Here is a 25,075-nt window from a genome sequence, read left to right as displayed (position 1 = left end):
GTATTATTTACTGGAAGCTTTTAAAAAAATAAAATTATTCACCATTTAAATATGGAGTGTAAATTTGTCTTCAACTTATCTGCATTAATCCTTTTGTTATTAAATCAATTAGTGTACTGGTTTAGAAAATTTCTCAGGACATAAATTTCCACAGCACAGACGTTTATTTGAACTGTAAACAGAAGCTGAGGGTTGCTATGGTGTGATCTTTTGCTCAAAGTCTATTTACTTCTCTCAGCTAACAACAGTACCAATAGTGGAGTCCATAAAACGGAAAGTATAAAGTAGCCATCACACACCATGGCACTGAGAAGTCCATTTCGTAAGGAAATGAATTTGAATGCTCACCATAAACAAAGGTATGTAGAAAAGCAAATTTTTTTTTAGGTTAAAAATGACATTTTAATCTGTATTTTGTGAAAAAAAATCTTTAAAAAGAAGAAGCAGTTTGAGGAGTCCACTTTGATTGTTGTTGTAGTCTGGTTCTCTTACAAAATCATAGGTTCGTGCAAGTTAAGGTATGCAGCATACATGAATATTCACATTATGGCAAGTTAACGAGACCCTGGAGGAAAGGGAACAGGTGAAGGGCAAAGTGACAGAGCACAGGGATGCTTCTTGCTCTGTCCCTAAATTAGCCTTTTGCAAGAGTGTGGTACCATTTCAACTACAGAGCTAGTGCAGGCTATTTCCAAAATGGATCATTTTAATCCACCAACAAAAACTTCCAGCTCCTGTGAACTGCTTTCCTACTGGAACTACAAGCATAAGAAAGTTTCCGCTTTTTATTTTATGCTGATGGCATAGGTGGTTTTCATAATCAGACTTGCAGAAAAGGCAGTCCAAACATCCTTAATCGTCCAGTTGTCAGGTTCAATATATAAACAAAACTCTTACAAAAGAAGAATGGCTGGAATTAGGAATATAAACTGAATCATAGAGAGGAGAAAAAAAACACATACTCTCCTCCAACACAAGACTGGAAATTTATATTATTTTTTCTATGAAGCCCCACACAAATTCTCCCTTTACTCCTGGCTAAGCCCCTTTTAAACAGCAAATCAGTAACAGAAAATATCATGCAATATAATGCAATCACTTAATAATAAACTTCTTCCACTAAGGTGGGGAATCCTTCCGATTCCGACCCAGAAAGGGAGGCCAGGCACTATTTTCCTAGTGTAGGTGTAGCTATACCTTTATATTAAGCGACCTCATTTTTTGACATCTGCATGTAGGACTCTATGAGGTCATCTCCACCATCCTTACAGGTAACTGAGGTCTCGGGAACAGATCTGCACTAGCAGGTAGTGTGGCTCTGTGGAGTGAAGCCAACTGCTGTTGAGGACTCTCAAAGACGTTCAACCCACCTTGCAGGCCAGGGGTTTCTGCTCTCTCCTGGCCCGCAGCGTTAATGCCCATCAGCAGCTGGAGATTGGGTGCCGCTTGCCTTCCCCAGCAGCAGCCCAGCAGTCCCCACAGCCTGCACGTCCCAAGACCACCCCATGGCATGACCCAAAATACAGATTTGCTTGAAAAATGCTCTTTACTGGATGTGAGATGTGAATATTGATGCACTCATAGTCATCCAGTGCCATCTGACAGCCAGATGTTCCTCCTTTCCCTCCTGCTGTCGTAGAGACATTGGTCTCTTGCAGGTTTGCTATGGACATGCTGGCCCTGCAGGGATTTCTTCAGCATCCTAGGACATTCTAAATGGCAGTAGATGCCTCTGTGACTAACTCAACTGACTCAACCAATTTTGCACAATTTTAAACAATTTAGAATACATTTAAATGATCCTCAGCATGCACAGCAGACAAGAACCAAGATTTGTAGGATGCTCTTTTCATAGTTTAAACTACCAATGACCTGGAACACTGCAGCAGATCATCAAGAACGAAAAAGCACATCTGAACATCCCTATTTTGGTTGCTCTCTTTTCCACTCTTTTAAAAACAGAGGGAAGCCTCGACTAGTCAGCCCAGAAACCAAGGTTGTGGGTAGCCCAACATCCAAGAGCTCTGAGATTCCTGCTGTTCAGCACTAGGAACACTGGAAGCTCTAGGAGACCTTACCTGACATGGGGTTCTCCTTGCTGTCAGGCTGCTGGCTTTTTTCTGCTCTCTGTCACAGAATCACAGAATGTTAGGGATTAGAAAGGACCTCAAAAGATCATCTAGTCCAATCCCCCTGCCGGAGCAGGAACACCTAGATTAGGTTACACAGGAAGGTGTCCAGGCAGGTTTTGTCCTGGGACTCCAGATCCTGGAAGCATTTTTGAAACCCTGGTTCTTATTCATCAAAGATTCACTGATCTCATTATATTTCAAGATGAAATATTTCAGGTCAAACAGGTCAACAATTATGCACAATCTCAGTTTTGCTGAAAAGTTCTTCATTATCTCTAGGTGGAAAGAGGCTGGTAGGTGCACTTACGTCAGCGCTGTGATCAAAGCTGGATTTTTAAAGAGAGGTATAAAATCCACATACTGCACATGTGTAGACTATGTGGATAATTTACACAAAAAGTAGGATATGATCTTGCCCTTTTCTCATAAGTGGTCAGTTGTAAGCAAGTAGGATTTTATCCTAATTCTGTAACTACATTTTTAATTGCATAGATGTCTACTGTTTTGGAAGCTTTCTGAACTCAAGCAGTAACGTAAGAAAAAGGTTTCCTAAAAACTGGGACCTGTTCTGAAAACTGGAATACAACCCATGCTAAGAGCCAGGCTCTCATTCTCTTTGTTAAACCACAACAGGATCTTTAATGAAGCACCTGATATAACAGAAGTCCCATCTGAAAGCTGCTCTGGCCATAGGGTCTCAGGGCTGACAATTTTCCTTTTGTTTCTGCCTTATGGTTTTAGTATTTGCATGTGACCTGTTGCACAACTGAGCTAAAAATACAAAACTCCAAACACATCCAGAAAGACTTCACGTTATTCTGGCTGTCCATTTCTTAACGGCAGCAAAAGTTTTCAGCTCCACAGCAAAACAAAGAAGCTCTCGAGAGCCATAGAAGGAATAAGGCTGAACTGAACTACAGAGCACTGCAGGTGATCCAAGAACAGAATGGCAAAATGGACTGTGCTTTCCTGGTACACGCTGCTACTTTCTTTTCTAGATCTCATGGACTCATTTGGCATGCATGTATGTGGTCAAATCAGGCAGGGTATGGGAATGGAACAAGTTAGGTATACATCTGATAAATCTGTGTAACACACTCTGGAAGTCCCTTCAGAGGCACCCTTCAGGGGTCTGAAGGACCTTTCAGACCTGATTTCTCCTATGATCTCAGGAATCTTACCCCCAGATTATATGTACACAAAACCCCTACATCCAGTTACAGAACAGAAGTAGAACAGAATAATTTCTGTTGGAAAAGACCCTCAGGATCATCAGGTCAAATCACAATCCTGCGGAGCAGTATCCCGCGACTGGCCGCTCCTCCACAGCGATCCCCTCCATGAGAACATCCTGCCTTCAGGAAGAACATCCTTCTAATCCCAGTCAGATTTGGCCAAACATCAGCCTGAAATGTGATTTAACTTCCTCAGAAAAGCTTTTAGCATCTTCATTGCAGCTTTCTATCAGTGTAGGTTTCTGTCTTAAATGTAAAAGCTGGTGTTAAATCAGTACACAGATGAAGCTTGTGACTGACATGTTCAGACAAGGGTTCCCAATTTTAGACTATGACACTTATCTTGAACAAAAAACTAAAAGGAAGTAGTTCTGTTCTCAGCCAACAGAACTTGCAAAGGTAAAGAATATTTGAAAAAAACAAGCCTCTTTCATTTAATAGCCAGAGACATAATTTAAAACAAATTTTAGGTATACCAGTTTGAAAACTTTGCCTAACTGGTAGCAGAGGATTTTTGTTATCTCACATCAAAACAGAAAGGTAATGTTCTTTCTGAATATGGTGAGCAGATAGTAGATGAAACATTCAGTGTATTAAAGTGCAGATCAAGAAACAGACTCTTAGCTGCTGGAGGAGACAGCGAAGAAAGAGAGAACAATCAAAAAAATAACTGAAAAGCATCTTGAGCATTGAAATATATAGTGATGCACACCTGGAATACTGTAATTCACAGGATAAAATATTTTTTATAAGTACTACAGTGCCCCAGGTAGCACAGAGAGAAAACTGAGTGGCTGTAGAATTCGTGAAGCAGGTTCTTCTCCTCAGCTGTTACAAGCTGACCCGTCAGCTGGTCCTCTTAACAGCTGCCACGGGAACACAAAAAGCAGCACCACGCCAGACTTCAGAGGTCAGACTGCCACCTTTGGCACTTAAGCAGCATGAAGCACAGAAGTACTTAATCGCTTTATACACTGAAATTCTCTTAGACCTGTTAATGAACTGTGCAAGAAAGCCGCGAGGACGAACAGAACAGAGCCAAGCTCCACCATGCAGCTCCCAGAGCTCCACGCCACGGCAAAGATGTGACTTGAACAACTCTGAATAATGAAGACAGCTTTGGCAGTCCATGCAATATGGCACTGCTTGACAGGATCTGGCCTTTAAGATTGAAATTATGTGAAATACCAAGGGAAAACATTAATAACACTCAGCCAGGGAAGAATGCGTATTTATAGATCTTTCTCCTCAAAACAGATGCTTCCAAACATCCCTGCTCACACACCAGCCCTGCAACGCTCCCTCCCTGAAATCCCATCACCCTGATCAGGAGGCAGGTTTAAGCAGATGACTCTAACGTAACAGGCCTGCATGTTCTATGGAATAGCTGCTGTTGCATAGTTTTTTCATGTAAATAATATTTTTTCTAATACATCATTTTTGTTTCAAATTAATCAAACAGCATATCGGTAGCTAACAGATTTTGTAACACTAGAATTTATATTAAAAGAAGGGGACGAAAAAAATGCACAACAGATTTCTTCCAGTCTGCATTACAGTTTTGATCTCATTTTGAAGTGTCAGACTCTGTGTCACTGGAAGCAGACATTCCCTTGGTGGTGTTTGTATGCTGCTGACGCAACAGACGCTCAACTTGCCAGGCTCTCTCAGCAGAACTCCTTCAGGACAAGAAAGAAGTTTATATTATTTTTAGGAAAGCTACAGCAAAATTTAACATGAAGCCTTTAATCAAGCAGCTACATAATTGTTGAAAAGGAGTTTTGCTCCAAACTGATAGTTTGCAGGATTTGGTTGCATTTTGGCTGCACACAGTGACCCAAGGCACTCTGCTCCTGATTGTCAGCAGAATCTGTCACCTCTGGGCTTCCCAGAGCTGGTTAATGCCCAGGAATGGTGGCAAAGTGCCACAGTAAAGCCCTACCATCTATTACCTCTCTGCTGGGTGCTCAGCATCTTCTGACTGATCGAACATCTAACATCACGACCGGGAACTGCCAGAGAGAGTCCAGCGCAGGGCCACAAAGATGATTAAGGGAGTGGAGCATCTCCCTCATGAGGAAAGGCTGAGGGAGCTGGGTCTCTTTAGCTTGGAGGAGACAGAGGGGTGACCTCATTAATGTTTATAAATAGGTAAAGGGTGAGTGTCAGGAGGATGGAGCCAGGCTCTTCTTGGTTGCAATCAATTATAGGACAAGGGGTAATGGGTACAAACTGGAACACAGGAGGTTCCACTTCAATATGAGAAGAAACTTCTTCACAGTGACGGTAACAGAGCACTGGAACAGGCTGCCCAGGGAGGTTGTGGAGTCTCCTTCTCTGGAGACATTCAAAACCCACCTGGACACCTTCCTGTGTAACCTCATCTGGTTGTTCCTGTTCCAGCAGGGGGATTGGACTAGATGGTCTTTTGAGGTCCCTTCCAATCCCTGACATTCTGTGATTCTGTGATCCTGCTCCGCTAAACATTGCCATGACCCACGTTTCAGCCTGCAATCTCGACTGACTTGACTGATCTTTATTCATTTGAGTAAGATGATGATGATGACAACACAAATGTCACCACTCGAGGCAGGCAACACTGCTCATACCAAAAGATTTACATGGGGGTCTCTGTCCGATTGATGAAATGGCAGATCTTCCAAAAGGTGACCTGCCCTGAAAAGCTGGTCTCCGGAGAGCTGCCCTCTCCTCCAGCTGCCCATCTTGCTCCTGCCTCTTATTCACACGTGACATATGCATTGCACTTGTCTTTTTAAATGTGTGTGATCCTTAAACCTCTGCAATATCTCACAAATGCAAACTTTCTTATATGAAAATTGCTTTGCTGCCCATCAAACCACTACCATACCCCTGGAAAATTTTCTTCACAGGTAAGGTGATACAGCTGTGATCTTTCTTCTTTTATGGGTGGGCTTGTTAAGAGACAGGCAGGCACACCATGCATCTTCTCCTTCATTCAGAAGCAGATCTAAGAATGGGAGAATCCAGAAATCCTTCTAGCTCCCTCTTCCATGGTCTGAACTGTACAAAACCTGGCATCAACATCTGGTATCACTGTCCTTAAGGACATGACTTTGGTAGGCAAGTATTCCAACACAGTGCTGACTTAGGAAGGAACTGCAAACTGACCTTGGATGTATACCATAGAAGATTTGGATGTAAAGGAAAAATCTGGGAAACACAAATGAGCTAAAAACGAGTTCAGACCTTATTCCTGCAAATAGGACCACATGGGAAAATCAGAGTCTCACTGAATTTGACAGCCCATCCGGGACCAACGTGCACTTCCAACACTCCTCTTCTGTTATTATTTCCCTTCTGTAACTGATGCATTCTTGCTTTTAACCAAGCAATGTCCATTAAGTTTTTCAGTGGTTTGGAATAAGCCCCTGAAACCCCTGTCATCCAGTGAAATCAATGAGAAATTTTCAAGCATCAAGAAGCTTGTTACTATAAAACCCAAAACAATTTTTAGGAAAAAACAGCTCACAAATTGCCTCTGCACCAGGACATAAATAATGCCATACAAAACCTGATCTTCTGAACTACTGATAATTTAAATAATCAATTTCTAGAAAGGTGTATTTTAAAAAATAAGGCACTGCCTGTAAAATCAAACATTAGCTCTACTCTTGCATAACTGATACTGCAATACCCTCTTGTGGTCAAATGAAAATTGTTTATCGAAACACCTGAACTTTCTCCTCCAGAAAAAACCTCTCTAGACATTTTTTCCTTTGACGGGGGTCAAGTAAAATATTTTTCACAGATAGATTTGTAGTGCGTACCATCACTTGTCTGGCAATAGAAAAAGAGTAACACCAGCAAGTTCCTCCTTTCCTCCTCAGACTAACAGGCACCAACACTGCTTGTCAGATAAACTAATTCCAAAACAAACTCCTAAGCAAAGACACCATCTCCTACAGTGACAGTCATAACTTTTTTCAAGTTTCATGTCCCCAACCAGAAAAAAAAAAAAGATGCTATAATTTACATATATATATATATATATATATATATATATATATGGCATGAAGCCACAATAAACATCAACCTATTCTACTACAGAATGAAAAGAAGTACTCAGTGAATCAGTCATACCAAATTCAAATGAGCTCCCATCTTAAATGCCCTGAGTTGTTACAATGAACAAATAAAATGCTAAACTGGCAGATGGTAATACGAGGGGAAACAGTTTGGTATGTGCAGCAGTTCTGCTGAGCTGTTAATCTAGTAAAAGGCCTAAATGGACTACTAGTATATCCAGGAAGGAATTTAGAGTAAAGCTCAGAAATATCATCCTTGCACTCACCTTGATGTGCTTTAATGGTGCATAACCTCTACCTTAATGACTTCTAGTCCCAACAGAAAATGGGATCATTTTCAAAATACCAGCTCTTAGTGATCAGTTTTTGGAACAGCAACTACATTTTAAAGTCATATTATCAGCATTAAAACAAACAAACAAACAAACAAAAACAAAACAAACAAACAAAAAGCACCCACAATTTATTTAAACAGCCATGATCCCATTCCCAGTTAGTATTTCTAGAGAAATGGCTTGAACAATGCCAGCATGGACGTAACTCATTTAAAGCCTAAAGAAGTCCTGAACAGTTAAGACTTCTTTCTTTTCTGAGGTTGTGGGGTCTCAGACGAACAGATCTGGCTTTAACCTAGGAGTTCACTTTCAGTAAGATGTTCTGAGAGGCATTTCATAGCCCCACATCAAAACCAGCAAAGTTACAACTCCTACGTCTTTGTAGACCCCATGCAATGGCATAGACTTGAAACATATGATTTTAATTTTTCCATCCAGTTTAGTCAGTGACTACAAGTAGTCATTTGGAAGCTATGTATTCAGCTCAATAACCATTTTTAGTTTATTATTATGTTTAATTTTTAGAAATTGACTTGAAGGAAGGACTAGCATTAAAATAACACAATAACTTTGTAAACAAGAATGACAGAGTGTTCCATGCATTAGGATCCTCTCCTGACCTGAGCAGGAGCTAAAATCCCATGCACACTGAATAACGCACTGGGTCTTCCAAACATGCCTCAGCTTCCTTTTAAAGCAGATAGATGCTTTTAAAACCCCATTCTCCAACCAGCTGCACATGCTCCAGCTTGGAGAGGACCCTGGAACCAATGTAGTGGGATAAGCAGATTCCATAATAGGAACAGAGGGAACTATCAGGCCAGGCTGCCAAACTGTTCATTTCCTCAGTTCATGATAATGCTGTGTAGATACAGAACATTATTTGCTCTTTGGCTGAAAGAGATAAAAAACACCATTTAGGTTTCGAGTATCTCAGAAAAACAAGCAATCAAACAAAAAGTTTACTAACATTTCATTCAAACCCAAAGCAAACATTGTGATTCAAGGTAGAATTTACCTCTTCTTAAGTTATGTTATTTCAGTCTTCAAAGTCAGAATATCTTTTCCAAATATAGAAGTATTTCTTGCTCAAAAATGTCTACATGAAGTGTTTGGACAGTTGTACAGTTGTAACTATTCTAAAAGAAAATATTTGCCAAATTCAGCATCTATTTCCCAATACTGCAAGTGAATAACTTTGTCAGAAAAACCCATTAAAAAGTAGATTCAAAGTTCATTAGCATTTATCAGGAAGATGAAGCAAGAAGCTGGAATTCACATGGAGCTAATCCACACTACTCAAAAACAAGTCAGTCAAGAATTTCAGAGGAAATTTATACTTAAAATACTCCATTTTCCTGCAAGATCACAAATACTTGAGGAAGTGACTTCATATCACAAAAGCCCAAGAAGATGACTATAAAGTCAAACACAGACATTTTGGACACTGTTTTGAAAATTATCACTTTGTATACTAATAATCCTTTAAAGTTACTTAAAAACTACTTTGCACAGTTGCTTAATACCTTCTGCAAAAACCTCTAAGTACTTAAAAGGACTTTTGACAATTTCTGGCTGCTCTTTTTTTAAATCTGAAAATAAGGAGCTTGCAAAGCACAGATTCATTGAAATTCCTTACTTTAGACAAACAAGCTCTGGCCCAAAAGAGTTCAAGGCTCCAGCAGCTGTCCCACTGGGTCTCTGCTCCCTTTCTGGTGAATATTCACAAGTCAGACTCGTTTCCAATGGAGACAGTAAACACTCCAGGGAAACGAGCAGCTTTCAGGAGATTTTGCTTTTGCTACATAACCAAAACAAAAGTCATCCTGATATACTCAGCATCAATCTCCACAGCACCCTTTGTTACTAAACTACATTTTATTGTTCTGAGGATTTTGAATAGAGGGTGGTCTCAGCTGCAGGCAGCAGTAATCGCCTCGTAAGCTGAGAGTTTGCCGGTTACAGCTGGAGATCCGGTGGCTTTCAGTAATAGTTGTTTCTTACAAAACTGTTGGTACCATGAAAACTCCTTTAGTGTTCAAGCCACTAAGCAACATAAAGCAGCAGGAAACAAGAATTAAGTAAGAGGGAAGTAAAACAGCACTGAACACTGCCTATCAGTGCTGCTGTGCACATTTTTGTTTTCTGAAAGCTCTCCAAATCAGCAGCTGAAATAAAATGTTAGGAGAGAAGGAGCTTTGAAAGTGCAAAAAATAGCAGGTTTAACTTTTATAACAGTCAGAATATACCTTACAATACTAGGGATACAGCGAGCCTCAAAATGGACAAGTTGGGAAAAGGTTCTGAATTCAGGAGAAATACCTTGGTTAGGTCTCGGCAACCAGGAACCACCTCTCTGGGGCAACCAGCCTCAGCTCCATCTGCGTCTCTTGGCAGCACCCAGCCCAGAAGACCTGTCGTTGCACAACCGGCTGCTCGGGCCTGGGCAGACAAGCAGGCAGCACTGCAGCAGGACCAGGTTCAACAGGATAAGATCTGGAGAGAGTCTGTGGAGGCTGAACAGAGAGGAAGAAAAATCTGGTAAGTCATTTGTTCCAGTTCATCCCTCTTCTACTCATCTTAACAACGGTACTGATGCTCCCTGACAGTCTTAGGGCTTGATCCAAAGCCTACACTACCACAGAAAAAGTTCTGCAGAGACTCTGGATCAAACCCTAGCACTTTTCTTTCTAAGACTGTATTATCTCTGTTTCCCTTCACTTGACAGAATCTATGCTAGTATCTCCTGGCATGCTGGGCTTAAGCTTTAAGAAAAGTGATGCAAAGAATTGCATGCTAAGTATCATTTAGCTTAATGGAGATTTCCACAATGAAGATACAAATGTGCCCACATTCCTAATTTATTGCAGCTACGCTGATATTGTCACCTCTTCTCATATTCTTGGAAATAGCTGAAATAGAAACTGAACACAGTGTTCTGCCAAAATGTGATTTTGCACTCCCAATCTGTAAACTTGCTGAACATGTCCCATTGTTAGTGTGTTTCAGCAGACCGAACTGCAGGCACACAGCCTAAGCTTTGACTGTGTATACACCAATGACCTGAAGGAACCCGAAATTAACATACTCTCTGTCTCTGCCACATATCTTGAGCCTATGTTTACATTCATACTTCACTATATGGTACCAGTGCACCTATTAGAATATCCTTGGCAAAAGTAAAATCAGATGCAGTTCCGACTGAGCACTAGCCAACGTGAAGAGAGGAAAAAAAGCATCACTCTTAGGATTTTTTAGAATGGGAAAAGAAACAGTCTGAAAACCCCTGTCCTCCTCAGCCTTCTGGAGGGGATACAAACCACAGCTCTGATTTCCCCAGAGACACATTCGCACCCCTGTCTCACTCCTTCTGCCTGAGGGAAAGGCTGACGCCAGGACTCTGACTCACACAAAGCCCAGGCTGTGGTGGCAAAGTTACCCTCTCCCAATTGTGCACTCAGACTCTTCCCAAACAGGCCCAGCATGTTCCATACCCATTCCCTCGCTACAGCAGCAGAAGGGAAGTCAGAAGAATGAACAGCTTTAGCACTAGGTCACTGAGCTTTGCATAGACACAGCATTGCATAGACACAGGACACCAGCTCAGAGTCAACCCAGGTGTCCCTTGCTGCTGCAAATACAGCTGTAGAGAATTATTTCTCTCTTGACCTCATATTACTTTTACAATAAGCAGGTGAATTTTAATTTCCTTCAATTCAGGCCAGGGAAAGCAAAGGACAGAAAACTAAAGCACTTGCCCTGTAGTCCCACTACCAGATATAGAACAGAACTGAAGAACAAAACTCAGGTATTCCCATTCAAATTGCTCCTAGCACAGCTGCCCACCTCCACAAAATACTCCCATGGGTGTTTGCCTGCAGCAAACACGGCTCTAGGAATTCCTACTTGGGACTTCTGCCAGCAGAATATCAGTCATTTAAAAAATAAGCAGCTGTATCTTGCATGGGACAGAAGTTTGCTAGAGTGACTCAGGATTTTGCTAATTTATCTGCATTTCCACAAGGAATACATTGTGGACATGCCATCCTTGTCTTCCTCTAGCAAAAAAAAACCCCACAAACACTCCTCATGTAGTATAGGCTCTGTGTGGGAATAAATAAAACCCTTGGCTTCACCACAGAAACAATGGTTTCAGAATCACAGAATGGCTGGGGTTGGAAGGGACCTCTGGAGATCATCTAGTCCAACACACCTGCTAAAGCAGGTTCATCAGTACAAAGAGTTTGCAGGTCTAAGAGCTTGGCTGTAAGTATCAAACTGAGCAGTTAAATAGGCATTCAAATACAACCATCACTAACTATTTTATTTAAAGACAGAAAATGTTACACCATATTTTTTACTTCTATTCCAAGGTACCAGAACTGGAGTTTTCTAAAGGACTATGACCAAATGGTAAGCTTTGAACAAACATTCAACTGTATTCCGGGCTCTTTTTAGTTTTGTCAATTTGAGCTAGGTTAATATTTTAAAATTAAGCATACTTAGGCATAGTCAGCACATGCTTTAAGACTAAAATCTTTAGGAAAAATTAAAGAGAACTGAAGTGCCTTTCATCTGCTACCTGTGCCACAAAGAAATACAGTACGTGTGTGTATTCAATGTTTCAATATTAACAACTCCATAGAATGACAAGTGCCAGAAGAACCAACTTCCTAGGAGAAAATTTGTAAGATAATGTCATCCTTCTGAAATCCAAACGACTCACTAAAAATGAAACAAAAAAACCTCCCACATCACGACCATATAGAACAAGCTGACTTCTGTCCCAGGTGACAATTCATGCAACACATTGAAAATGATCCATTTCTGTGTTATCCTATTCACATGTAAGACAAGAGGAAAAAAAAACATCACTTTTTTTATCAGGGGAGGTTTTGATTTGACATTAGGAAAAAAATATTCACAGAAAGGGTTGTCAGGCATTGGAGCAGGCTGCCCAGGGCAGTGGTGGAGTCAACATCCCTGGAGGGGTTTAAAAGGTGTTTAGATGAGGTTCTTAGGGACATGGTTTAGTGCTAGATTTGGATCATGGTTGGACTTGATCATCCTGAGGGTCTCTTCCAACCAAAATGTTTCTATGATTTATTGCTTCAACACTTTCATGTACACCCAGTATGACATTTTTAAGTACATTCAAATTCCAATTTCAAAAGCAAAAGTGTTGATAATATAAATAATCTCAGTAACTTGTATTTTTGTAACAAGTGACAGACGTAATTCTGAAAAACTATTAATGGTCTTTGTTTTATCCAGGGTAAGAAAAAAGAGCACAAGCCACTGCCAAACTACATGCCTGTGTTCTCAAGCGAAGTCCCCAACTCGACCAACCAGGCTATTGGCAGTCGAATCGATACTGAGCTTGGCAGGGCTCTGGTAAATACGGATTACCTCTTCAGCACTGGTGCACGGAAAAGGAAACTTGAGGGCGAGCTCCAGGTTTTCTAGTGCTTCAATATAAACACAGCAGTAACAAAGCAGTAACAAGTTGAATGGTTGTAGCCAACAGACTCTACAGTATGTAAAAAATTCCTCAATCTTTCTCTCAGAGACACCAATACTACTGTCTAGCACGAATTCTCTTTCAAGAGCAAAGAAGGATGTTGTCCAACAATGCTGCAGGAGACAATCCTCTTCGTATTTGGGGTGACTGTGCCATGTACAGAGTCAGCACTACAGATCTCATCCACCTTCCCATGTAAATCTACATGGGAATGTATGGTTGCCTCTAACATCAGAAAAAAAAAAAAAAAAGAAAAAAAAAATATTACGGCCAAAAGGCAATTTCTTCCTGAATTTTTATCTCCTGAAAATAAACAATTCATGGAGACCTGCTCAAATGAGTCCCAACACAACATATTTTCAGTTCTGAATGTCAGCACAATAAAACACAGCAGCTTTCTGCATTTCATGTAGTTAGCCAAGGATTCATAGGCCTCTGTCCTATGCACGTTTAAGCTTGCTTTAAAAAATAAAATCTAAGGCACAAGAGATGTATTCCGTGCTTTTCCACCCCTCCCTGATGAGGAAGGGAGACCAATTTTTTTCTAAACTAGTTTTCATTTTTCTTTCTTTAGATTTGCTGCTCTCAGATTGTCTTATTCATTTTTTTTTTCTGTTTTGGCTGATGGAAACTCACTGACAAGGAAACAGCTTTTCACATTTTGCTCTGAAGGCGTGTTGGCTCAAAAACCCGTTTTACAATCTTAGGATCATCAACCTTGAACTTAACGGGTTTGTAGTTCCTAAAATCCATGGTTGCCCAGGGAAACTGAGATCAAGCTAAACAGACAAAATACCTAAAGAACGTTCACTACTGCATCTTCATTACATAGATGCAAACTTTGTTTATGACCAGTTATTCTGTAAGGAGAAAGCAGTAATCAGCAGAGCATGGAGAATGTATATACAACATCTGTTTTTTGAACTGTGTGTAGCTTCTGCAGGGCCATGCTCAGTCCTAGGTGGAGATCAACATAGGAGCCATCACCATTGCCTTGATACAACGGGTAGCAATCTGTGCAGACATGAATTGTGGTGGACAACTGTGTTAAGACACACCAAATGGGAACCTACTCTTTAAAAAAGAGATGATCTTATTCAGCTAAAATGCTTTCTGTTCTCTCCTGTGAGCAGAAAACTGCACCAGAAACTGGTTTGTCTTCAAACATCTGAAAGAGGGAGAGGAGAGAGCAGATAAATCCTTTCCTTGACCCTGTGTTGTCCAGATCTTCTTCCAAAAACTGCACAGGCCACTGAGAGGCTACACATTTATTGGCAACTGCGTAATATCGGAAAGTCACCACACTTGCATGCCTTACTCTGAGACATCCCGAGCAGCCTCAACTCTTGCTATGGGTCACAAACTTACACTGAGTGGCAGATGTCCAGTATCTGTCAGGCTCAAGCTCCTATTCACGTAAGAACATTTCATTTATAAAGCATGGGGATTTTGTTTTTCAGCGTGACAGCATACAGAGCTCAGTGCTTCCTAACCTCCAGATGGCACCAGTTCCACACCAAGTAACCCACTGAAAGGGACACTGAGCCACAGCAAGGCAGTGTTAGACAATTCCTTTTCAATTTCAAAGGACATTAAATAATTTCAGAGTCTCGACTCTTGTTTGCTTTATGTGAATGCTGAGCATCCCTCTCTCAGAGAATTCCTGCAAACTGGAGGGTACGGGAAGCAGGGTGGTTGAAGCATTCACACAGAATCACAGAATGTTAGGGATTGGAAGGGACCTCAAAAGATCATCCAGTCCAATCCCCCTGCCGGAGCAGGAACACCCAGATGAGGTTACATAGGAAGGTGTCCAGGCGGGTTTTGAATGTCTCCGGAGCAGGAGACTCCACAACCCCCCGGGCAGCCTGTTCCAGTGCATTATTTAATCCTTCCACTTCACAGCACTGGCATTGCTTCAGCTGAAGCATTTCTCCCAGATTTGGACACCACCTTCCCTGTCTGACTAGAGAAACAACGATGGCAACTAGGGTACGGGAAGATATGGCTTATGAGGAAAGATTTAAAAGACTATTAAATTTTAACCTGAAGAAGAACAAGAACAAGTAGTCTGGGAAGAAGATGACAGTCTTTAGATACACGTATAGCTCTGGAATGAGACAGGGAAGCATCCATATTTTACTTGCGTGACAGAAAACAGCAAAAATAACAGGCTTAAATTATAGCAAGGAAGAATCATGTTAACTTTTTGGGAAGCTAGTGGTAAGGCTAGCAGAGCAATAGACTCTCTGAGGAATCTCCACCTTAAAAGATTAAAAACACACATTCATCAAGGATTACATAATAGGGTTTGTCTTTCAGTGTATAAATTGAATGACCACCTGAAGAGCTTTTCAACAATTCTTTGATCTACACCAGAGTTGTTGGGATCAGAACACAATCCTCAAACACACTTTTCAAACACATTCAAAAGAATAATTAAAAAAATCCAAATTTCAAACACACCAGGTTTAAATAGATTGCACCTCTAAAATACAGATCAATCACCTTTTTTGATAGAAAATATATTTCTAATTTTTCTAACTACTCATATAGAAAATGCTTTTCACAAAGTCTAGATGTGTCTCTTCTAATCACACACATCTGAGAGGCTTGACCTCCTGACAGCCACGTAAGAACACATCTCAAAGAGCATGTTCATGTCATGTCACATGTACAAATGACAATAACTAACTTTCTTTCAGCAATTTCAGGAAGGCTTTACTAAGGAATTGTAGTCCTGATCATGTCCTTAATCACATAGAGCAGCCGTTGAGATGCCAGGTGGTTCCTGCCGTGGGTACCTGCAGTGATTACGTGTACACAGCACAGTTACACCTCTGCACCCCTTCTCAGCTCTACTTCTTTGCACAGGTCACTTCAGACCACAACAAGAAAGCCGGCAGGTATACCTGAAGTGGAGCCAAAATATGCAACAAGTTTTGGTTTAATCATCTAAGTGTGCACCCTTGGGAAATGTAGCTCTGTGCCTTGTTGCAAGATCACAGCAACCCACAACTGTACTGCTTCTTTTGATGTGGAATTAAGTTAATACCTTGACATTCGGATTAAGCTAATTGAAATGACTCTAAAATACTGCTGGGTAACAACTGGATAGGAGCAGCTCTGTTCATCCCCAGAACTCCAGTTAATTCTTATTTCACATCGAAATCATCACCAGCTCTTGAGCACTTGACATCTTAATGACTATCTCTAAGGGGAAAGTGACTCTTTAGAGAACAAAAGTTTCCCATGTGGAACAGACCTGATAATCCATGTGATACGGGAACACTGTTGAACTGGACACCTTATTTTGCTCAATTATTACACTCACTTTCCTTGGAACTGCAAATTATTTTATGCTGCTGCAGTTAGCCCTCCTCTGGCACCCAGCGTTATGTTTCCAAAGTTAGTTTGGATCTCTCTACCACACACAGCAACCTCCAGAAAAGACCTTTTGGGAATATCCAAGATTGTAATCAAAACTGCCTTAGCACCTGTGAGTAGAAAGCAGTGAACAGATATTGCCTAGATGCCATTTTCATTCCAAATTCAAGAATAATTTTTCTTTTACCACAATTAACTTTACCAACTAATCCTTATTTACATAAGCAGAGTATCTTATAAAGACTGCATGAGATGATAACAGCATTGAAATCTTGTAAACAGTCAGTGGAAATTCCATTTATTAAAGAGATCGTGTAGATATTAAACTGTGTTGTAAGCTTCTTGTAAAGACTTCTTATGATGTATCACTTGTCCTTCAGTTTTATAAGCTTTTTTTTCCTTTTGCTGCCAGATCTCAAGCAAGAGATTATACATGTTTAGACAATCCATTTTCTGTATTTCTTTCAGTTAAAGAGCACAAGTGAGTAGCTACATTAATTTAATTCTTCAGAAAGATATACTGCTTTCTCTGGTAGACTTTTGAGGATTGTTAATATTAACTGTAACTTGGTGTATGGATGTGTCCAGGGCCTTGTAATTTTGTGTGTTCTCATTTTGAGTTCCACTTAAAAAAGTGTGAAATACATTTTGTAACAAAACATATATAAGGCCATATAAATATGTATTTCTCATACTTTTAGAATAGTCTTTGTATATAGTTCCCAGCCAGCATCTTAACTATAAAGTTTTGTTTTACAAGATCAGCAACAACTGTAAATCCAACTGTGTTTCTTAGAAAGTGTATTTTAAACTGTTTGGGTTTTTGACCTTTAAATTCCTCTGAAGTAAACAAAATAACTAAATGGGTTTTCCTACAAAGAAGGTTTCATCATGCTGTGAAAGTTACTGCGTAAGCAGTAAGATTCCTACAATAGGGAAGGGTGACAATAACTATGTGTGAACATTAGATGGACAATACTGACAGTCCTGGCATCATATGTTTGTATGTACAATGTACACACATACAGTTTGGTTTCTATAAAACTGTTTGTTTTCTATACAAGGAAATTTCTGAATTGAAGTTTATCTTAAAGCAGACAAGTTTTCTGAAGTAGGGTATTTTTTGGTTTGTTGGTTTTAGAAATCAACACTTATTTTTAGGGCCTCAAGCTGCTTTTCCTAAATCCTGCCCAGACAGAAACCAGTAAACCTTTCCTGAAGTAGGATGTCTCTCCCAAAAACTCTACCTGCTACTCTGAATCCATGTCAGGTGTACTTTTCCCTCTTCAGAAAGCTTCATGTTTGCTTGGATGAATTCCTTGAAACACAGATGCTTCTCCAGGAAACTTTGAAGTTCTGCCAAAGGCAGTTCTGTCAGTCATGGCCTCAGCCACAGGCCTCTTCTGTCAGAGGGCACAGATGCCATAGAATGACTTCAGCTTGTAGCCTTCTCAAAGCTGCTCTCAGAAGCTGTGTGTACCCACAAACCCACCAGTACTTAGAAATGGAATTTCCAAGTATGTGGTGTTGCAGCCTCACCCCAGCACAAGACCTTCTTGCCAGGCTGATGGTGCAAAACCGACGAAAATCACAGTATCACAGTATCACGGTATGTTTGGGACTGGAAGGGACCTCAAAAGATCATCTAGTCCAATCCCCCTGCTGGAGCAGGAACGCCTAGGTGAGGTCACACAGGAACATGTCCAGGCGGGTTTTGAATGTCTCCAGAGTAGGAGACTCCACAACCTCCCTGGGCAGCCTGTTCCAGTGTCTGTCAACCTCACTGAGAAGAAGTTTCTTCTCAAATTTAAGTGGAACCTCTTGTGTTCCAGCTTGATTTCTCTTAACTGTCTCTCAGCCTAGGCAAGGCCAAGATGAAACTTTCAGATGGCATGTACTGATCAACAAATTGAATTAAGAAGTAATCTGCAGATATACAGGTATAATAGCTATTAAAAAAATGACGGGATTTGGTTTCACTCTATGACTTTGACCTGGTCACTTTGGACTGTGTGTCTATTTCCCCCATTTACTAATGAACAGTTATCATCACTGGCTATATTTTATACAATCTGTGAATTATCATGTATTCATGCAGTACCTCTTAAATCAACTACAGGTATTGCTGCAAAAGAGGAAAAACCCAAATCAGTGATGTAGCATAGAACCATCTGCAACTATCACTGTATTCATTAAATGACTGTCGCTCTTAAAAGCCAAATGGACTGAAAACATACAGTTTATACAAACTCTTCTATAGCAAAACTTAACAAAATGCTGACATATTGCTTGCACCATATTACCAGAGGGATACTCAATTGCTTTTCACTGAAAAACATAAAAGCCAGGGGGTAAAACCTCTGCATGGTGGCATTTCAGATCTGGCGAGCCCACTATCTTCTTTGCTGGAACAAGCATGATTATACTGCAGCTGCTCCTCAGTGCTGGCAGATCCATTTGCAGGCTTTGGGAGAATCTTAAGACCTGTAGCAAGAATGCAGGAGGCATCACACACCAGGACCTCAGTAAGGGCTGCCATAAGGTACTCACAATCTCAGCTCTTACTGGAGCCTCTTTGAGTAATTTAGATGCAAGTATGGATCAAGAACACCACCAGTTCCAGATCTAAAAATTAAAGCTCAACCTCCTCCCTGGGCTAAAAACTCAGTGTAGATTTTCTACACAAAAGGGACAATTCCAAACTTAATATTAAAATCAATTTAAGGAGTCTCAATACAAAGTAGTTAATACATTTTCCTTGTCTATTGTCCCTCCCAGTTCCTTGGCTTTGATAGGTTTGGGGTTAAGTTTTTAAGTATGTGTTTGGTATTCTAGGCTCTTTCAGTGCTGCTCTTTAGCTAATCATATTATTTTAGATAACTCAGAGTGGCCTTCAGGCCTTCAGTTAACTGAATAAACTATTTCATGGAGCAAACACTGAGTCAACAAGTTTTTTTTGCTTACAGTACTTTCATTCCATTTAGTGATGCTTCTGTTCAGCCTAACATCAAGCAAATATTATATAAATACAGTCATATTTTCAGTTTGCCACAAATATATATTAAAAACTGCATGCAAAACCAACAAACTACATGCAACCTCCAATGTTTCTTTTATACTACCATGCACTTGTACAACACGACCTCGAACACGAATTACACAGGGATCCACTGGACTTCTTTCATAAGAGGAGGTTCTTCAAATCAGAACTGAAACACTGTCATTCTGTCACCAAGGAGTCTCTCAGGCCAGAGATGACCTCCTTCCTCATGGCAAGCTAACACAGCCCAGGATGAAATTGTCCATCTTTGCTGGCAGATCACAATGCTGACTTACATTCAACTGGTCGTCCCTTAGGACCCCCCATGTCCTCTTGTTTAAAACAGCTTTTGGTCCTGTTGGCCCCAGCCTTTACTGATGCATTGGTTTACTTGGTCACAGGCTGCAGGCTTTAATTTTTATTAAACTTGATCACTTTTCTGTCAGTCCATCTTTCAGCCTGCCAAGATCCCTCCGAGTGGCAGTTCAACTGCCCAGTGTGTCAAAGGCTGCCTGCAATGTGGTGTTGTCTGCAGACCTGCTGAGAACCTGCTCCACCCCTCAGCCAGGTTAATGCAAAACTTAAAACAGTATCAGCCCCAGTATCCACCCCTGAGAACCACCACCCACCATCTGGCCACCCACTGAGTGTCAGCCTGCTAACCACTGTACTCTGAGCCTGGCTGCTCAGTTTTCCACCAAGCTTGTGGTCTTCCCATCCAGCCTGTATCTCCCCACTTTCGCTACAGGAATGCTCAGTGAAACCATGTCAAAGGCCTTGCTAAAGCCAAGGTAAACGACATCTACTGTTCTTCCCTCATCCAAGCCAGCTCTCCCGGAGAAGGCAAACAGGCCAATGCAGGTTCAATTTGTCCTTGGCAGACCCAAACTGGCTGTTCCAAATCATCACCTTGTTTTTCATGCACCTGAAAAGCAGAGAAGAATAGGCCATTATGAAGGATTTGCTCCATAATTTTCCTGGAAACTAAGGTTAGGTTGACCAGCCTATTATGCTCTGGATCTTCCTTCTTCTTGCAAAGACAGATTTGCCTTTTCCCAAGTCATCTGGATATCTCCTCCAATAACCACAACCTTCCAAAGATGAAAAATGGCCAGCAGCCTTGCAGTAATAATGACCAGCTCCTTCAGCATCCTCAGATGCATCCCATCTAGTCCAACAGAGTAGTCTTTGTCCCGTTTGCTTCTGTAGTCCCCAACTCTGTCTTCCTCTATCATGGTCAGTATTTCACTCCCTGTGCCACTAGGATCGGGGAACCTGAGACACTTCTGAGTAGACATCGCTAGTAAAAGCTGAAACAAAAAAGGCAACGACCACCTTGGCTTTTTCCATGCTATTCACCTACCTTGCCAAAAAGCATGATCACATTTTAATTAATCTTTCTTTTGTTGCCAAAGTTATTAAGGACACTCTTCTTGGTGCTATTGACATCCTTTGCCAATTTCACCGCCAATTGAGCTTTGGTCTCTCAATTCCATCCCCGCATGCCTGAGCAATCCTTTTGTGTTGTGTGGACAGCTCATCCCTGCTTCCACCCCCCAACCCCTTCCTTTTGGTGTCTGTGTTCAGACAAGCATTGCCCGTTTGGGCAAGCTGTTCCTCTGCCGTACCTGCTCCCACATCAGCTGGAAAGACCGGTTTTGTGCGATGAGCACAGTGTCTTTGAGTATCACCTCTCTCTTCTAGGCCCTGTTGCCCCCCAGAGCAATTTCCTGAGGGATACTCACAGGCAGGCTTCCTGAATAAGCCCAGTTCTGTTCTCCTGAAGTCCAGAATCTTTATTCTGCTATTTACCTTCCTCGCTCCTCTTGGGATCTTAATTCTAAGGTCCTATAGTCACTGCCACCAAGGCTGCCATTGACCTGTATATTGCCTGCTAGTTCTTTCCTGTTTCTGAATAACAAATCTAGCTGCTGGGTCAAAAAGCAACAAAACACAACAAAACACAACAAAAGCAACAAACAACAAAGCAAAAAAAACCCAACCAAAACAAACGCTCTTCATGCCCCACCAAAATTGCTTGGACTGCCTTTACCCAGGCAAGTGGCTCTTCCACACTGCAGAGCGATTTTACATCCCCAAAAAAGCTGGGCCTACAATCATGAGTTTCTTTCTACTTAGTTAAGGCTTCAGCTGCTTCCTCTTCCTGATCAGGCAATCTGTAGCAGGTGCCCCTGCAATGCTGCCCATGTTGGTCTCCACACTCATTCCAACCCATCAGATCTCAGTTGATCAAGCTGAGCAGCAACTGCTGATCGGTCTAATCCCTCTGGTTTCTTTCTCGGGCTGTGTGTGCTCACTCAGTGCCACAGCCCTTCCCAGGGGACGCCAGCGAGCCTCCCGCAGCCCACTGTCCCTGGCCGACTGTCCTCCCCAGCCTTGCTCCACACGTCTCTTGGGGGTTGCCTCAACCCCCTAGATTCCCCCCTTGTGGAACTTCCTTTATTTTAACTTGAGCTTAAAACACCAATTATCTATAAAATGAACCCTGTTAGCATGGTAGGTTGTGGTAATAATGAGCGAGAGAGCACTCCATGCATTCCTTGCAAAACCACAAAATTCAAGGCCTTATGTTGCTTAAAAACTCCACTATAATAAGCCAACATCATTATTGCAAATAATAATATTAAAAAAATCTGGTTTGGCTTCTTGTCTTTGGTTATGACAGAAAGATTATCTTCCTTCTCAATTTTTTTTAATAGGAAACAGCATTCGCATTCCTATTTGAGGTGCAGCAGTGTTAAACCACTGCCCATCTACTGCGAAACAGGCAATCTGCACCGTACATTCGGATGTAACAAATGTATTAACTGAACTGTAATTTAAAGTGGTTCTGCATTCTGCTGCAACTTACCAGGTTAAGAGGCTGAAATCTGACATAAAGCTAAATAATTTAAACAGAACAGGAACCATTTCTTATACTCTTTATAGATTTTTTTTTTCTGGTCATAACCCCGAACAGGGCTGTCCAGCACTGTGACATCTGTTCACTCCCTAAGCTGCTACATAAGCAGCCTGTAAAGAGACACAGAGCAAAATCATCGCATAGATAGGACGGGGAAGGACAGTAAATCATTCTGCTTGACTGACTGCTTGCAGTGCAAAACAGCAAGCACTTTTTAAAAAGCTGAAATGCTGACTAAAGGTGAACACTTCAAGTCTTTTTAAAATACACAAATATGCTCAAGGACCTGCTTCATAGTTTGAAGTCAGTTCAGGTTCTTGATATTTTTACAGCATTTTGTTGGATCAGCATCCACACAGTAATGGAGACACACAACTTCTACCTCAAGTATTTCTCTGTTATTCTCAGATTATCTGAAATGACAGACACATCTATACCTCAGACCTAATTTTAAATGAGTTAACGTCATCTTGTGTGACGAGTTACTCAACTCTTTTTCAAGTACTTCATACTCCCACAAGGCTGAGAACTCAGTTTATCAAGAAAAGCTCAGAACAGTTATAAGGTAACTTCAAATTTTCTTCTTTTAGAGTTTATTGTCTTTGAAAATCTTGATGAATTAACAGAAATACATTTTGAAAGTAAAGTTCTGTATTAAGGGGGCATTTTTTTCAACAGCAGTTTTGAGATTTTATGTACTCTTACATACCTGCTTATGTTTTAATGACTGAATTACACACAAGACAACACAATATACAAATAAAGCATTAGTAATGTTTTTAAAAATACCACTAAAGGTATGTAGAATTAATGCAATAAACCTGTTTGTCAAATCATGTTATCAAAACAACAGAAAACAATTTGTGAGAAATAGAACTGAAACTAAACTGTGTTAAGAATTATTCGTCATACAGAAATACAACTGAAAAAGAAGACATTTTATCCCTGCTAATAACTGCTAATGTTAAAACAATCATACCGTAGGGAAAATCTGAACTAATGCTATGGATTTGGCACTTAGTAGTCCCACCCATACGCAGGCGCGAAAGAGCAAAGCTTCTGTATGTGTGTGATCGGTACAAATGCATATTCCTTGGATAATTGCTCTTAGATCTGACAATCCGATAAGTACAAAAGCTTTAAAACCTGCTCTTTACTATTTTTGTGTGTAACTGTGTCTGGTAGGTAGGTGTATGTTCCAGGGAAGTTGTTCCATCTCCGACAGTCTGACAAGCCCGACATTCAGGAACTTTTAATTTTGCTGAACTTTTCTGCACAATCAAGTGACACTGTGAAAACTATACCATCCCTACTGCAGGAATTGGCACCACAGCTATCATACAATCATTTTGTTTGGAAGGGACCCTGAAGATCATCAAGTCCACCATAACCTAGCTCTGACACTAAGCCAGGTCCATAAGAACCTCATCTATATGTCTTTAAAACCCCTCCAGGGATGGTGACTCTACCACTTCCTGGGCAGCCTGTTCCAATGCCTGACAACCCTTTCTGTGAGCAAATTTTTCCTAATATCCAATCTAAACCTCCTCTGGTGCAACCAGAGCAATGAAGACTCCGCTTTGGGAAAGAAAACTGAAATCCAGCCTGCAACTCCAAAGCAAGAGCTGATCTACCTGCTCCTGAGAGAAACCCGTGGCCAGCCTTCTACACCAACACAGCATCTGATGATTACTGTTTCATGTGTTTTGTTTAAGGTAACAAAGTAGTTTCAGGACCAAGGCTCTCAACCTGGAGCTCAGTGTTTCCAGGCCCTGTCACGGAGGAGCATTACCTGTGGGTAGGGCTCAGCAGCACAGAGACAGCCTGGGACACCCGGGTGCCCCCACCCCGCTCCCCTACTCCCCACAGCACTGGGACACCAGCCAGCACGGGGCCCGGGGGTGACCAGCCACCTCCCCGCAGGCAGCTGGCAGGAAGCACTCCCCCTTCCGAGGGGAAAGGGACCTGGGGGTCCTGGTGGGCAGCAGGATGACCATGAGCCAGCACTGTGCCCTTGTGGCCAGGAAGGCCAATGGCATCCTGGGGTGTATTAGAAGGGGGGTGGTTAGTAGATCGAGAGAGGTTCTCCTTCCCCTCTACTCTGCCCTGGTGAGACCACATCTGGAATATTGTGTCCAGTTCTGGGCCCCTCAGTTCAGGAAGGACAGGGAACTGCTGGAGAGAGTCCAGCGTAGGGCAACAAAGATGATGAAGGGAGTGGAGCATCTCCCTTATGAGGAAAGGCTGAGGGAGCTGGGTCTCTTTAGCTTTGAGGAGACAGAGGAGTGACCTCATTAATGTTTATAAATATATAAAGGGTGAGTGTCAGGAGAATGGATCCAGGCTCTTCTCGGTGACAACCAATGATTGGGCAATGGGTACAAACAGGAACACAGGAGGTTCCACTTAAATAGGAGAAGAAACTTCTTCTCAGT

General features: G+C 41.4%; 1 protein-coding gene and 1 long non-coding RNA gene across 5 annotated transcripts; one reads left to right on the top strand and one right to left on the bottom strand.

Moving 5' to 3' along the window:
* The first annotated feature begins 228 nt into the window (after positions 1–228).
* Positions 229–17,544, top strand: C3H2orf50 (chromosome 3 C2orf50 homolog). 3 transcript variants are annotated; one of them, XM_021293577.2, is made up of 4 exons: positions 229–359; positions 10,167–10,310; positions 12,143–12,182; positions 13,044–17,544. In XM_021293577.2, the coding sequence occupies exons 1-4, from the start codon at positions 301–303 to the stop codon at positions 13,233–13,235; spliced, it is 435 nt and encodes a 144-aa protein (XP_021149252.2). In that variant the 5' UTR covers positions 229–300; the 3' UTR covers positions 13,236–17,544. The 3 variants fall into 3 exon arrangements, with proteins under 3 accessions (XP_021149252.2, XP_021149251.2, XP_021149249.2); XM_021293576.2 differs by lacking the exon at positions 229–359 and having other exon boundaries at positions 9,428–10,310; positions 13,044–13,163; positions 16,165–17,544; XM_021293574.2 differs by lacking the exon at positions 229–359 and having other exon boundaries at positions 9,441–10,310.
* LOC110362068 (uncharacterized) lies at positions 2,248–23,194 on the bottom strand. 2 transcript variants are annotated; one of them, XR_010471113.1, is made up of 3 exons: positions 10,092–10,283; positions 8,390–8,663; positions 2,248–5,046 (listed from the first exon to the last, which is right to left on the bottom strand). It is a non-coding gene; the product is annotated as an uncharacterized LOC110362068 (long non-coding RNA). The 2 variants fall into 2 exon arrangements; XR_010471112.1 differs by lacking the exon at positions 2,248–5,046 and adding an exon at positions 17,925–23,194 and having other exon boundaries at positions 7,879–8,663; positions 10,092–10,285.
* Positions 23,195–25,075: the final 1,881 nt, after the last annotated feature.

Source organism: Columba livia, chromosome 3 (assembly GCF_036013475.1).
Source record: "Columba livia isolate bColLiv1 breed racing homer chromosome 3, bColLiv1.pat.W.v2, whole genome shotgun sequence".
In the NCBI taxonomy this organism is placed as follows: domain Eukaryota; kingdom Metazoa; phylum Chordata; class Aves; order Columbiformes; family Columbidae; genus Columba; species Columba livia.
The sequence above is the reverse complement of the archived record's forward strand: the minus strand, read 5'-3'. Positions and strand labels throughout refer to the sequence as shown.

What these genes read in the sequence shown, in the direction of transcription:
- C3H2orf50 (XM_021293574.2), top strand. Translation starts at nt 10,051, where the DNA reads ATGGACAAGTTGGGAAAAGGTTCTGAATTCAGGAGAAATACCTTGGTT. An exon ending in CAGAGAGGAAGAAAAATCTG is followed by an intron (nt 10,311 to 12,142) that starts GTAAGTCATTTG and finishes TTCTATTCCAAG; the next exon opens with GTACCAGAACTGGAGTTTTC. An exon ending in TAAAGGACTATGACCAAATG is followed by an intron (nt 12,183 to 13,043) that starts GTAAGCTTTGAA and finishes TGTTTTATCCAG; the next exon opens with GGTAAGAAAAAAGAGCACAA.